Below are 15264 nucleotides of genomic sequence, written 5' to 3' on the forward strand. Positions count from 1 at the left end.
CTCCCCATCCTCCTCCTCTCTCCGCACCTCCCCTCGCCTCCCCTCCCCTCCTCTCCCCTCCTGTCCTGTCACCTCCCCTCCCCTTCGCTTCCCAAGACAGAGTCTCACTCTCTCGCCCCTCAGTGGCGCAATCTCAGCTCACTGCAACCTCTGCCTCCCGGGTTCAAGTGATTCTCCTGCCTCAGTCTCCTGAGTAGCTGGGATTACAGGCACGCATCACCAAGCCTGGCTAATTTTTGTATTTTTAGTAGAGATGGGGTTTTCCCATGTTGGCCAGGCAGGTCTCAGACTCCTGACCTCAAGTGATCTGCCCTCCTTGGCCTCCCAAAGTGCTGGGATTCCAGGCATGAGCCACCGCACCTGGCCAGTCGTCGGTACTTTCTGATGTGCTGGCGGATTGTAACTGGGAATACTGGATTCCACTTTACTGTCATCAAACGCACTTTCCTGGGTGAAATCTGGAATGGAAACATTGCAGTGTGTGAAATGACCTTCCATACAGATTGCTTGCTGTGCAGAACCACTGAAAGTGGGTTAAGCATCCAGCGGGTGAAACTGGAATTGAGCGGGACATGAGAGGAGAAAGGCACAATGGCGGGGCCATCTGTGTGACGGTGGCCGTGGTAGAGGAACCCAGTGTGCCCCTCCGAAGGCCCAGGGCGGGCCATGGCAGGGCCCTCCCACCTCAGCCACCCGGTCTGCAGCAGCGTCTCCTGGAGCAGCCTTCTTCAGCTGGGTGGGGATTTTTTCAGTGTGGTCATGCATACCGGCTGCAGCGTCCTCCTCCTTGTCTTTGGTGAGGATCCTGCATGGTGGAAGCTGCAAGCACAGCTGAGAACAGGCTGGCTGGTACGATGAGCCCCACGGAGCTTCCCCGGCTGCCAGCTTCCTGGGCAACAATCTGCTTCTTCTGTATACTCTCCCACAACCCGTTTTGAATTATTCTGAAACAAATTCCAGGCATCATTTTATTCCATCTGTAAACCTTTTGGCATGCCCATTTCGTTTTTTTTTTTTAAACTTTTTTATTATGGGAAATTTCAAAGCTAACGGTGGAGAAGCATGTGGTGCACTCCCTGCACCCACCTCCAACCCCCGATTTACCGCTCATGTCTCATCTCTTTCTCCCGTCCCGTTCCACCCGGGCTGTTGGAGAGCACATCCTAGACATCGCATCCTTTCATCTACAGATGGCTCGCCATGTCTCTCCAAAAGACAGGGCTCTGGAGTGTCACTGTGAATACCATCATCACACCTAACCTTGACTGCATTTCTTAGTATCATCAAACGTCCAGTCAGCCTGGGTATACATATTTTAAGTATTTTACTTAATCAGAAATGGACAAACCCCAGCAGTGTGCTTTTCCCTGGAAAGTGACTTGTGATAGACGTCTTCCTGCATGAGCCAGGCAGCCTGTCTGTTGTTCCCTGGCAGTGGCTTCCTCATGTTGCCTTTAACTGGAGGATCTGCTCTCCCTGTGGCTCTGCTGCCTTCATCACACACTCCTAAAGCTGGGAGAACCAAAATGCACCAGGCTTTTGGCAGTTTCTTCACTTGGCCTCATGCGTCAGATCAGGAGGCAAAAGCCATGGTGTCCGGGGGCCCTTTGTGGAAGGATTCATCTGTAAATGGTACACACAGAGAAGAAGGAGGATGCCACCTGGGCTGATGAGAACATGGAACAAATACTGTGTTCAAGACACACCCAGGCACCGGAGTCTGCATGCATCCTTTTGGTCCTGAGTATTTTGTGGTCAGTGGAAACAAACTAGGAACAAAAGTTTTGCAAAGACACACTCATTGATTTTAATCTGCTATTAAATTTTTGCATTTTTTAGTAAACAAAGTATCTAGAACCTTTTTCCTGTAATTTATATTTGGGTTAGCTGTGAAGAAGCTAAAGAAACTACCAAAGAAGTAGTGCCTCCTGTCCAGACCACTTTCTTCCCAGGATCCTGGGGACAGTGCAACCTCATTTGACTGCCACAGCACTACCTCTTTTGAAATGCTGTATGCCTGCAAGTGTGGGCTCCGGAAATGTGTGCTGACTGAATGGGTGATGGAGCAAACTCCCTATGACATGAGCATGAAATGCAACGGGCAAACCTGCAAAAATCACCAGATCCAGTGTCTTGGCTGCGTTTCATGTCTGAATACGCGGGCATCCTCCTGGGCCTCTGGGGGTGAATACAGTCCTTTTCTGTGGGTCACATGACAAAATAACCCTCTCCCCAAATCTCTAAGGGGTGAAGATCTGACTGATTTATTGTTTATGTTTTAACTCATGTTCTTGGAACAAAATCAGTGGCCCGTGTTCCAGGTTCCAGGTCTGTTGAACTGATCCATGCGTGTCCTTGATGGTCTTTCCTCCAGTGCTGTCCAGCTCAGGATCCTGTCTTGTGTCTGGTTTCTGTGTTTCTTTGGCCTCCTTAAGTCTGGAACAGTTCCTCAGCTTTTTTTTTTTTTTTCGGTCCTTTATGATTTTATTTTTAATATTTTAGTCTCCCTTCTTCTTTTTTTTTTTGAGATAGAGTCTCGCTCTGTCCCCCAGTCTGGAGTGCAGTGGCGCGACCTCGGCTCACTCGAGCTCCGCCTCCTGAGTTCACGTGATTCTCCTGCCTTAGCCTCCCTAGTAGCTGAAACTACAGGTGCCTGCCACCACACCTGGCTAAGGTTTTGTATTTTTAGTAGAGACTGGGTTTCACTGTGTTAGCCAGGATAGTCTCGATATCCTGACCTTGTGATCCGCCAGCCTTGGCCTCCGGAAGTGCTGGGATTACAGGCATGAGCCACCGTGCATGGCCTAGTTTCCCTTCTTTAAAAAAATTTTAACGCGAACGTTCCTTGGGTTCATCTGATGCTTCCTCATAGTTGGAGTCAGGTTATGCCTTCCTGGCAGTGGTCCATGTGAGCGAGGGGCTGTCCTTGGGTTCCACATCCAGACGTGCACGTGTCCTTCCTGGGCAAGGTTGGTTGTGGTGATCTTTGGTGATATCTCCACTGTAGAGTTACCTTTTTTCCTCCTTGCAGCTAGTAAGTGATCTGTGGGGAGTCTCTGAGACCACGTGTGTATCTGCTGCTCATCCGATTGTCCCCCTTGGGTTGGCGTCGTTTATGCTTCCTGCAGGAGGAGGAGCCCCAGCCCACCCTTCCCACAGGCCTGCAGCTGGCACGGCACCTCCCATCCACAGGCCCCCCCCGCCCCGCCCCCACTGGTGGGTAGATGGTTGACTCGTCCATCAAGCACACATGGGTGTGGACTCAGGGATCCCTGTTTTTAAAGTCACTGCTCCTCATTATTTTGGCATTCAAATTGTCCCAGATTTGTCCAGATGGAGTCCTTGAGGCTGGCCCCTGTGTCCTGTGGCATCCTCCATCCTGTTTGGTGTTTGAGTACTTTCTGGCTTCACAAGATGCTTCAGGTTCATCCTCATCTCTAACTTATTTTGCCCATTTTTCTATAGAGTTTTTGCATTTTTCATCACATGTTAAAAGTTCTTTGTATATTAAGGGTATTTGCTCTTTATCTGTGATAAATAGTGCAGATATTTTCTCCTCATTTTGTCATTTGTCTTTTTATTTTTTTCTGGCTGTGTAAGCATTAAAACATCTTCTAATGTACTCAAGATATGTAAGTTCTTTGTTTTATTGTATCTGGATTTTAAGTCAGAGGGAAAAAGCCTTTCTTTGTCCCCAGTCATAGAGGAATTCACCCATGTTTTCTCCTTGTGCAATGTTTCTCCTGCCCCCCCCCCTTTTTTTTTTTTTGTGGTATGAGGGATGGATCTGATTTTATCTTTTCCCAGTGGCCACCTGATCCCACTACCACTTTCTTAGAAGTCCCCCTTTGCCATAGTGACTTAATGTGTTGTCTTTATCACATACTCTGTCTTTATGGATAGTGCATCTGTTTCTGGACTTTTACTTATTTCATGGACTGCCCTGTCTGTTAATATACCATGGCCATACCATTTTAATTTTGGGGGCTCTGTTGTGTGTTTTAGCATTTGGTAAGGCAAGTTCAGCCTTACGGTTCTTCTTTCCCTTGCTTTTCTAGCTTTTCTTGCATGTTTATTTTTCTGGATGAACTTTTGTATCAAGAGGTCTAGCTCCAAAAAATGCTGATTGGCATTTTAAAAATTGGGATTGCAGTAAATTTATGATTGAATTTAGAGAGAATTTTACGACTCAAGGATGTTTAGTTGCCCTAAGCAAGACAAGGATGTCTTTCCATTTGTTCAAGTCTATTTTTGTGTCTTTCAGCAATGATTTCAAAAATGTTTTTAAGTTTTAAAATGTAGATTTTTAACAATTCTTATGACATTTTTTCATAAGTATTTAATTTTTTGTGCTGCTGTTGTAAATGGGATGTTTTCTCTCATTATATTGTCTAAATTAGCACTGTGTTTTTATTTTGTTTTTTTGGACAGTCATTATTATTTAAACAATTTTACTAGCGTTGTATAGAGCTCTTATTATATGCCACATGCTATCTTTAAAATTGAACTTTGTATTTTGAGGTAATTATAGATCATATTGCAGTTATGAGGAGTAAAGAGGGGAGATTTGTGTCCCCATTCCCTGGTTGCTCCTGTCTTAGTCTGTTTTCTGCTGCTGTAACTGAATACCACAGACTGGGTCATTTATAGTGAATAGAAATTTATTGGCTCATGCATGGTTCTGGAGGACGGGAAGTCCAAGATCAAGGTGCCAGCATCTTGTGAGGGCCTTCTTGTTGTGTCACCCCCTGGCGAAAGGGCAAAGAGAGGGTAAGAGAGAGAAAGGGTGACTGAACTCATCCTTGTATAAGAGGCCCATTCCCGAGATAATGGCAGTCATCCATTCACTCCACCCTCATGGCCTCACCACCTCTCATGAGGCCCCACCTCTCAACACTGGTTTGTTGGGGATTAAATTTCCAACACATGCCGTTTGGGGGACATGTTCAAACTATAGCACCCCAAATGTTACACTGTCTTTTGATGAGCAGTAGTTCTGATTTTAAGTCTAGCTGGCCAACTTTTTCTTGCATGTGGGGTGCTTTCTGCCTGTTCCAGGGCAGGCAGCTCTTCTCCCATCCCTCTGCTGGCCCTGCCTCATCCTCTGTTGTCCTCTTCCCTCCTTCTTTGCTCTGGGGTCCCGGTGGGGGTGTGGCTGCGGACAGCGTTGGGCTAACTTCTTCCGCTGCTGGTGGCCCGTAATGAAAGAAAACTTCCTGCTCCCAAGTTCCCTAAGTCTGAGCTCATAGACACACAGTCTCACAGCAGGCCTGGGGCCAGCCTCACGTGAGCCCCTTCCCTGGTGTAGTCACTGGCATGGGGGAATGGGGTTTCCTGTGGCCCTACTGTGTGGTTCAGGTGGGGGTTGCTTCCTGGAGCCAGGCCTTGTGGAAGGGCAGTGCCCACTGCAATGGCTGCTGGGCCCTGAATCTGAGCCCAGTGTTCACTGGCTCTTTAAGACCCAGTGAGGGCAGGGAGGGAAGTGGAGCTGGGGTGAGAAGTAGAGGCCCTACAGTGCCCACGTGCCAGCCGTCGGGCCCCAGACTAGGCTCAGATGGCGGAGAGCTGCATACCTGCCCAACCCAGGCCTTGCGGTGCCCGTGTGCCAGTCGCTGGGCCCCAGACTTGCTCCAGAGGGCAGGGAGCTTCACACCTGCCCAACCCAGGTCATGGCTCCGAATGCATGACAGTTTTGCCATTGGTTCTTTTAGTCATTGTCAAGTTGATGCTTGTTTTGCAGAGGACCAAGGCTTTATGAACCCATTACCTTGTGTGAAGAGTTCCACCAGGTTATTTAAATTTCTTTAAAACCATACTGCAGTTTTTTTGTTACTCATTTATATTTTTAAAAATGATTATTTCACTCAGTAGAATAAAATGAAAATGTTACCTATTAACCCTTTTCCAGTTTGCCCCGAGAATACTGGGGGCACTTGTGGCTACAGTGTTTATCCTGAGGCAGCTTTGCCGTGAAGTATCTCACTTTTATTATTATTTTCGCGTCACTCTGGTATATTGACTTTGGAAACAAAAGACATCATTCTATTTATAGCATTATGTTTTTAGTAGTGGTATTTCCATGTACAAGATACAGTAATTTTCCGTCACTGAAAATGTCAAATCCTAGAAAATGTAGCATTCCTACACGTAGTGTTAGCATCGTTCTCGAACAGTTTTTGGCCAAAGATTCGTTTGATGAATCTTGATTTTTCCCAAATAGACGATTCTGATGATTCAGATGATTCTGATGTGAGTTCTGTTTAGAAATAATTCCAAGAACAGTTTTTATATTTTATTTTCACATTGAAAATCAGTCAGATTTGCTTCAGCCTCAGAGAGCATGTTTGTGTAAAATTAAATGAGTGCTGGCAGCCAGCTGCGCTTTGTTTTTCTAAATGGGAAAAGGGTTAAATTTCACTCTGCTTTGAGATGACAGCGCACGGCCTGTGTCATAGAGGGGTGGAGGAGGTGACTTTAACCGCCTGTGGTTAGGTTTCCTCTCCCCCAGGAGTGCATGGGAGCCACTGCCGGGTTTGCTGTCCGTCTCGTTTGGACTCAGTTCTGCATGTACTGGATCGGATTTGAGGACTGTGTAACTTCTGGTTGATGGCATCTGGCTTGTGAACCTCCGCTGTTGCTGGTAGTGGCTGTGCTCCTGTTGTGACCTCTGGGCTCCTCTGAGCAGGTTCTTCCTGCTGCTCAGCCAGGAGGGAGAGGCACCAATGCCGGCCTGGCTGCCTGCCGCCCCGCCCAGCTCTTCACCTGGTGGGGCTCAGTCTCCCAGGCCTTGTGAAGTTCGCCTCAAGGGCCAGGAGCTGTGTGTCCTTCAGGGAGAATGCCGGCCAGCGAGCGAGCCATCAGGAAGGACTTGCCCTCAGCCCGTGGCCTGAGCTCCGAGTTCCAGAGCCGCCTGTCGCCTGCGTGCCCTGCCCATCATGCTGCTGGGGGACACCTGGCTCCACCTCCAAGGATACTCCTGGGTCTTTGCCTTCCACCATGTGCGGCTGGTTGCTTTGTTTCCTGTGCCTGTGTGGTGGTCATTTCACAGGGCGGGAGCTGGTGCACTGGGTGGATGGTGCCTGCGAGGGGTCAGCCCCGGCCCTGCTGTGGCTCTCACACCACGTGAGCGTGACTGTGTGTGTGCCCAGCCCAGGGCCTGAGCCGCTTTCTTCACGCTTACCTTAGACCTCCGTCTTCTTCGTCTGTGTAATTGTAGACCTACATCTCTCTCTCTTTTCTTTCTGTCCTCTGTGATTTGTGTGATACTAGGAACATTCAGATGTAATTGTAGACCTACATTTCTCTCTCTCTTTTCTTTCTGTCCTCTGTGATTTGTGTGATACTAGGAACATTCAGAGATGTTTTGACGCAGTAGTTTGTCTTTTTAAAATTTGTCCTCAGCCAAGTGCCACATGTGACCTCCATCGAGGCGGTGGTTCCCCTGGGCCCAGCTCTCTATCTGGATAAGTCCTTGAGGCAGTGGAGCGTGAGTGCGCTGCTTGGCGCGGACCCCACCCTGTCATTACCCAGAGAGCGGCCACCATCCCCTTCACTGTGCATTCCCGGTCCCTGGGGCTGGAGGTCCCAGCAGAACCGGGCCCAGGGCCCAAGGCTGGGTGCCCAGGCAGGAGTGAAAAGGTCTCACTGAAAATCTAAAGAAAATGAAGCTCGTGAAGGAATGCAACGTTTTCACCTTCATCTAAGTGAGTTCAGGTTGATCTGAGGACAGAAACCATTAAGGGCCTGTATGACTTTCCAGTGGCTTCTGTAACAAAGCATCACACCCTCCACAGCTCAAAGCAATGGAAATGTGTGCTCTCACAGCTCTGAGGCCACAGTCCACAATCTGCTCTGCTGGCAAACCCCAGGTATGGTAAGGCTAAGTTCCTCCCCAGGAAATCCCAGGTGTGGCGGGGCCCAGCCCCTCCTCAGGAAACCCCAGGTGTGGCAGGGTCAAGGTCCTCCTCAAGAAACCCCAGGTGTGATGGAGCCCAGCTCCTCCCCAGGAAACGCCAGTGTGGCAGGGCCGAGGTCCTCCTCAGGAAACCCCAGGTGTGGCAGGGTCGAGGTCCCCCTCAGGCAAAGCCCAGGTGTGGCAGGCCGAGCTCATCCTCAGGCAAAGCCCAGGTGTGGCAGGCCGAGCTCCTTCCGAGGAAACCCCAGGTGTGGCAGGACTGAGTTCCTCAGGAGGTTCTGGGGGATGGGGCCTCCCTGCCTCTTGTGGGTTTTGGGGCTCCTAGCTGTCCTTGGCTTGTGGCCACATCACTCCGTTCTCTGCCCCCTCGTCATGTGGCCTCTTCTCTGTGTCTCCCTCTGTGTCTGTCTCTGTGTCTGGTCTGTCTCTCCCCTGCTCCTACAGGGATGCTTGCCATTGGAGTTAGGGCCAGTCTAGATAATGAAGGATGATCTCATCCCATAACACTGTAACTAATCACATCCGCAGAGACCCTTGTTTCCAGTAAAGCCACAGCTACAGGTTCCGGGGATTAGGCTGAGAGCATCTTTTTGGAGGACACATGGAGCCCACCACAGGGACTCTGGTTTGTAGCATTTCCAAAGGCCAAGGGCCTGTTTTGTGTGAGCGGCTTTGCGTGGTAAGTGCAGGTGTGTGTCATTTCTGTTCCACGACAAAACCTGACTCATAATCCAAGTGTATTCCTCATTTGTCTTTTGTGTATTGTGTATTTTGTCTTTTGTGTATTTGTATTTGTGTATTTTGTGCTGTTATACTTAAAAAGTCTAAATGGGAGCAATTCGGTATATTTGGGGCTTTTTTTTTCTTTTCAGTTTGTGTGACTTCAGACCCAAGTTGGGCAGGAAAAGAAATGATGAAGTAGCTGATGTCATCTCAAGCACTAGAATCTACTGACAGTAGGAGCGTGTTAGAGTCACTCTCGCTCTGCTTGTGTGCTTGGCCTTCTCTGCAGAGCCAGACGGTTTTCGGGCAGTTCCTGTCTGCGGGTCCCTCTGTGGGCTGGCAGTGAGCAAGTATGGGCAAATACATGGCGACTGGCTTCCCACCAGGCCCCCACTAGCCTGTTGAGGTCTCAGAAAGAGTGATCAATAACTCGCTCCACACATTTTGTTGTTGTTGTTACTAAAGCTGTTAAACAGAAAAGTAAGGAAAAATGGATGTTTATGTAACTGACAGATACTCTGCACAGAGGAGATCATCTATTGATGGAGAACCGAAAAGAACTATGAAATTGGAAAATTAGATATTGGAATCACCTAAGTTGAAAATTAGAAGTTGTACAGATAGCATGAAAATGTGGCTACATATTTTACTTTATTTTCTTTTTGATCCTGTAATAATAAACTTCTGTATTTTATGATGATAACTATTTACAAAAATAGTCTGGACATTGTTGAATCCTTATAGTGACAAGTTTTCCTAATACATTTACAGTAATTTGATTTTTTTTGTTGTTGTTGTGACCGAGTCTCACTATTGCCCAGGCTGGAGTGCGGTGGTGTGATCTCGGCTCCCTGCAACCTTCACCTTCTAGGTTCAAGCGATTCTCCTGCCTCAGCCTCCCGAGTAGCTGGGATTACAGGTGCCGGCCACCATGCCCAGCTGATTTTTGTATTTTTAGTAGAGATGGGATTTCCCCATGTCAGCCAGGGTGGTCTTGAACTCCTGACCTCAGGTGATGCATCTGCCTCGGCCTGCCAAAGTGCTAGGATTACGGGCGTGAACCACTGCGCCTGGCTGTAAATTTGATTTTTAAAAAGCAGTGGAGTTAGAATCACCATGTCATTGGTATGCTCTAGTTGCTCAGCACTGTTTTATAATCTGTCGTCAGCTAACTGGATGGGGAACAGGAAGAGGTTTTTGTATTTGGCAAATGTTGAAAGTGTGGCTTAGAGTCATATGCTTCCATTTCTTACTTTTCTGATTCTTTCTGTGTCCTCTCCATAGTGTGGGTGTTTTCTCATTGAATTGCCAGGGACCACCCAAATCCCTGCTCACCCTGTGACAGGGGCATGCACGTGGCAGTATCCTGGCGCACGATCTAGAATTTAGCTGCAGCAAAGGGCTCTGCAGAAGTGGATGGTTTGAGGTCCGATTATGATGGGAAAAGAGATTAATGCAAAACAAGATGCAGATTCTGAATTTTTAGGATATAACAGGACGAGATATCATCTGGCAGGAACAGTCTGGAATAGGCTGACTTGGGAGAAACAAGAACTGTTTTCATTTTTGTATTCAAATCTGCCTGTGTATGAACTTGACTGTGGTTTAGCCCAGTATAGACCACGGGGCCGTCTGTGTCTGGATTTCAGAGGCCTTGTGTGCACACATACATGTGGGGATCTGTGTGGGACCTGACTGCAGTCTGGGCAGTGACACTGGTGTGGCTGTTCCCTACTGGCATGTCCAGCCAATTAAGCAAAATCCCTTAGGATTCCTGGCCACCACCATTGGAGTCTTGCGTCCTCTTTGGCTCTTGGGGCAGCGCAAATTCGCGGATCCCCTGGGCGTCTCTGTTCCTGGTGGAAGCTGTGCTCTACCCATTCTAGGCAGGGCATGGGCGTCCATTCATTACCAAGAGTGGGACGTGTCCTCCTTCCAGGCCACCCCTTCGTTGTGACCATGGCTGTGTTTGCGATGCTGCCTGGGTTCATGCCCTCAGGCAGCATTGTTAAGAGGGATGCCCTTGGCTGCCTTAGCCAAACCCAGGACTGGGAGCAGTGGGGAGCCACCCCATTTTACTTTCATCACCCCTGAAGGGTGCAGCTGTCTCTGTTAACCAGGGCCGGGGGGAAGCCGTAGGAAGTGGAGCACTGCAGGAAGTGGAGCACGGTAGGAGGTGGAGCACTGTAGGAGGTAGAGCATTGTAGGTTAGGAGGTGGAGCACTGTAGGAGGTTAGGTGAGGAGATGGAGCACTGTAGGAGGTGGAGCACTGTAGGAGGTTAGGAGGTGGAGCATTGTAGGAAGTGGAACACTGTAGGAGGTGGAGCACTATAGGAGGTTAAGAGGTGGAGCACGGTAGGAGGTGGAGCACTGTAGGAGGTTAGGAGGTGGAGCATTGTAGGAAGTGGAACACTGTAGGAGGTGGAGCACTATAGGAGGTTAAGAGGTAGAGCACTGTAGGAGGTGGAGCACTGTAGGAGGTGGAGCATTGTAGGAAGTGGAGCATTGTGCTCATGGTCCAGTCACCACCTCCTGCTTGGGGGCTGTTTCTGCTGTGCATGGGACACTGAGGCTGGAAGTCCCAGGTGGGAGTAGACAGCTGCCCCTCCTTCCTCTGGGCTGTTCCAGTGGCTCTCGTCGAGGCAGCGCTCCGCAGTACTCACTGGTCAGTGCAGCTGTGATCTTAGGAGTGGAAAGAGCTGTAACTGGGGCTCCTGGTTGGACCCGCTGTTGCCTGTACCGCATGGGTCTGTGGCTGATCGGCCTTCCTGGTGACTTAAGTATGCTCCACCTACCACGGGGGCCTGCAGGATCTGCCGGCAGGGCCTTGGTCAGAGCCGAGCAGCTCTGGAGTCCTCTTCAACAAGGTGGCTCTGCTGGACTTTGGGGTCTGAAAAAAGACCAGTTCAGTTTCAGTCCTACTTCTTTTTAAGTAAATGGATGAAAATTGGTAATTTTAAAACTCTTTACTCAGTCAAGCCCTGAAATCATGTTTGTGAAAATGACTTTAATGTGGTTGTAACCCAAGGGTTTTCGTAGTGTCCTCATTCCTTCCATTTGGCCAGCCATGGAGAAGGAGAAAGAAGGAACAATGCCTGGAGTTTGACCTGATCCATTTCCCAATTTCATGAAAGCTACAGATATGAAATGTTCTATTGGAAGCTGGAGCTTTGTGGAGAAAATGTGTGCTAATAACGCTGAATTGAATATACATGTGCGTTCTTCATTATTTTATCAAGTTTCTGATGGGGAATTCAAAGTGCTGTTCTTAGTATTTTCCTGATGGATTTGAGTTGTTGTTGGCAAGGTACAGAGTGTTTACAAACCTATGGAAAGATCCTTATGGGAACAGGGGGTCATAAAACGTTGGTGTTCTCTAAGGGGGAAGCCATCACTACCTTGGGCCAGAAAAGGAGACTCATGGGTGGGCAGGAGTCCTGGTTGGGTTGGTGGGGTCACGTAACTGAAGACTATCCGCGTCCTGCTGTCTGACTGGATGCCACGTCCTCCTCCTGCCCCAGTTCCTTTTATAAAATGCAACTGACGATCCCTGCCCCTTGCTACACTGAGCTCTAGTTGAATTCTACACGTGAAAGCACTGTTGATTTCCCCTCTCCAGGTGGCTTCTGTGATAACTCATAAACCGATGTGCTTTGTTTTAATTCTAGGCAGCTTCGGTCACCTCTCTGTCCAACCTGGCGTGCATGCACATGGTCCGCTGGGCTGTTTGGAACCCCTTGCTGGAAGCCGATTCTGGAAGGGTGACCCTGCCTCTGCAGGGCGGGATCCAGCCCAACCCCTCACACTGTCTGGTCTACAAGGTACCCTCAGCCAGCATGAGCTCTGAAGAGGTAAATTATTAGGTCTTTCTTATGCATCTCTGGTGAGCTTCTAGCAAGTTCATTCATTTTCAAAAGCAAAAGTTCACAAATATGTTTGCAGATGTTTCATTTACAGAATTTTTTTCATGTCGTGGGTATGCCTTTAGAAAGATTAGTATGACGTTTTTATGTAAACCTCATAAGACCAGTTTTACCCTGGGTTTTATCCCTGTTCACATACTGATTTCCTGGGATGACTTGGTGAACCTCCAGCTGATGTGTACACACTTTGCAGCGAGATTCACTTCTGTGGCATGCGCATTTGGAGCATTGGAGCTGGGGTCTTGTGTGGTCTTTACCAGTAGGTTTTTTGGTGGATGAGTGCTGTGGTGGGAGCCAGTTCTGGTTTCTAGCCCTGGCTTATCTTTGTGACTTATCACTAATGCTTGTTGCACCTCGGTTGTGTACAAAGGGGTAGGACCACAGCAGAGATTCTCAGGTTTTTAAAAAAAATTCTGAAATGAAATGTTCTTGGCACCCCAATTAAGAAAGCAAAAAACAGTTGAGCAGAGTGGGTTGAAGTGTGTGTGAGGGTCTCATCCTCAGTCTCCTTGGCCCCAGTGGTGGTGGTGGAGGATGGTTAGTGGTGACCCAGGGCACCACAGACACAGTGCGAAACCCTGCTCTGGCAGATGCTGGAGTCCATCGGGCTCTCTGAGGTGTGGCAGAGTTTCTGCTTGGGTGCACTGTTTGGTCTTCCCTCACATTCTAAAACATGTCCATTTCAGCAGTGCAAGCAGGAGCTTTTTAGAACTCAGGTGCCTCATTTTTCTAAGATAAAAGGACTGTGCATGTTATTTCAGTTTGTCACCTCTGTGCTGACTCCAGTGACAGATAATGTGTTCAGTGTTGTTACTGATGATTTGGATAATGCTTGGGGGACCTGAATAAGAGAACAGCTGATTGTGCAGCTTTTCCTCCCATAAGGAATGTCTCTCCCGATGGGACCATATTTGGCTGCACTCCTGCGTGGTTTGGTTTGAGCGCTTATTATAAAATTGCTTAGAAATCCTGAAGCCGTTCCCGTCTTCCCCTGCCCGCCACTCCCACGTCCTCCCGTCTCTCCTTGTCTCCTCTCTCCCCTCCCTCTCCCCCCGTTGGGTAGGTATACAAATAAATATTTCTTCTGTTTACTTTTAGCTCTATCATGCCACCACATTGCCCTTAATTTTTAAGCCTGTAAACTATATTGGGGCATGGATGTTTTGAAGGTTTACTATCTTAAGGATACGAATGTATCAAGTTCCGCCATTTTCCACAAGGAGTCCCACTTCCAAATCAGGAGTTTTTGACCTCAGCTCTGTTGACATTTGGGCCAGATAATTCTTGGTGTGATGCCGTCCTGTGCACTAGAGGATGTTGAGCAGCGCTCCCGGCCTCTGTTCCCTGGGTGCCAGCAGCATCCCCCCAGTTGTGAGAGCCCTGAAAGTCCACAGACAGTGCCAGATGTTTCCTGGGGGGTAAAATTGCCCCTGGTTGAGGGCCACTACTCTAAAGTGATATAATTAACCAAAGCAGTGAACTAACCTTGGTCACAAACTTGACTCACTTTCCTGCCCTGCGAAGGCACTCCTCTGCTTCTGCCTGTATTTCCTGCATAGTGGTGCCAGCCCCTCTCAAGTCGGGTCAGTTGGAAACCTAGGTGTGCCTATCTCTGCCACTGCACCAGCCTCTTCTTTATCTCATTCAGTCATTCATCACTCAGTGAACTTTTATTGAGTACCTACATATACTCTAAGAAAAAACATCCCAGATCCCATGAGTAGGAGTGGCAGATGTTAATCAAAGAAAAATAGAAATAGAATTCAAAGCCCATAACTTTGGGGTAGCAGATTTTAGTTTATGTTGTTGTGCTTATTTCACCATTATTTACTATGAAATGAAGTCATGTATCATCATGATTATTTACTTTCTTAAACAACTCCTGCCCTTTTCCCTTGAGCAAATAATTGTCTCCCTCTTTTTTTTTTTTTTTTTTTTTTTTTTTTTTTTTTAATTGATATCTGCAAAGGCAGCCACTTTCAACTCTTAGCTATGACTTATGGTCTTTACCTTTGTTTTCTAAATAATAGGCTTCTGCTGCTATTTCTTAATTTACAATTTTAGACATTATATACTGAATTCTCATAATGACGGATGAAAATTTTAGCTCCTTTATACATTTCTGTCCATCTTTAAAGCACTCTGTCTTCCTACTGCTTGGCCTTGGATTCAGGCAGTGTTGCAGGGGGCAGCAGAGCTGGTTGGAGGATTGAAAAGGGGGCTCTACTGGAAAATACTAGCGAGATCACTGAGGGAGGAGCTGGGGAAGTGGCCCTGTAAGGTTGTTTACAAAACCCTGGGTTCACCTGGAAGCTGCACATGTGTGGGTCTGACCCTGAATGGCATACCAAAGACTTTGAGACTGTGGGGTTGACTACTTCCCAGTCCCAGAGCTGCCTGCTGCGTGGAGCCACATGCAGGAGAGATCTGAAGAACTGCACAGGTTTTGAAAATGAAACTGACATTGAAACCACAGCTTACAGGATGCTGGTCAGAAACTGTGTCCTGAACTCAACTGGGTCAATTCCTACCTAAATAAAACTACCAGCATTCTTCACAGGATTTAAATGAGACTCTATAATCTAATGTTCAAAGTGTCTATGACATGCTCTAAAATTAATTGTCATACAAAGAACCTGGAAAATACAGCTTGTAGAGAAAAGACATTTTTTTTTTTTTTTTTTTTTTTTTTAAGAGGGGGT

The 15264-nt window shown here is 47.8% G+C and overlaps 1 protein-coding gene across 1 annotated transcript in view; it reads left to right on the plus strand.

Moving 5' to 3' along the window:
- The window catches only part of NPHP4 (nephrocystin 4), a 142652-nt gene that overhangs the window by 51046 nt on the left and 76342 nt on the right, over window positions 1–15264 (plus strand). Inside the window, exon 10 of the mRNA XM_017856029.1 lies at window positions 12308–12490. Coding sequence (XP_017711518.1) covers window positions 12308–12490 — 183 coding nt within the window. The remainder of the gene's footprint in view (window positions 1–12307; window positions 12491–15264) is intronic.

Source organism: Rhinopithecus bieti, unplaced genomic scaffold (genome assembly GCF_001698545.2).
Source record: "Rhinopithecus bieti isolate Rb0 unplaced genomic scaffold, ASM169854v2 scaffold_40368, whole genome shotgun sequence".
NCBI lineage: Eukaryota > Metazoa > Chordata > Mammalia > Primates > Cercopithecidae > Rhinopithecus > Rhinopithecus bieti.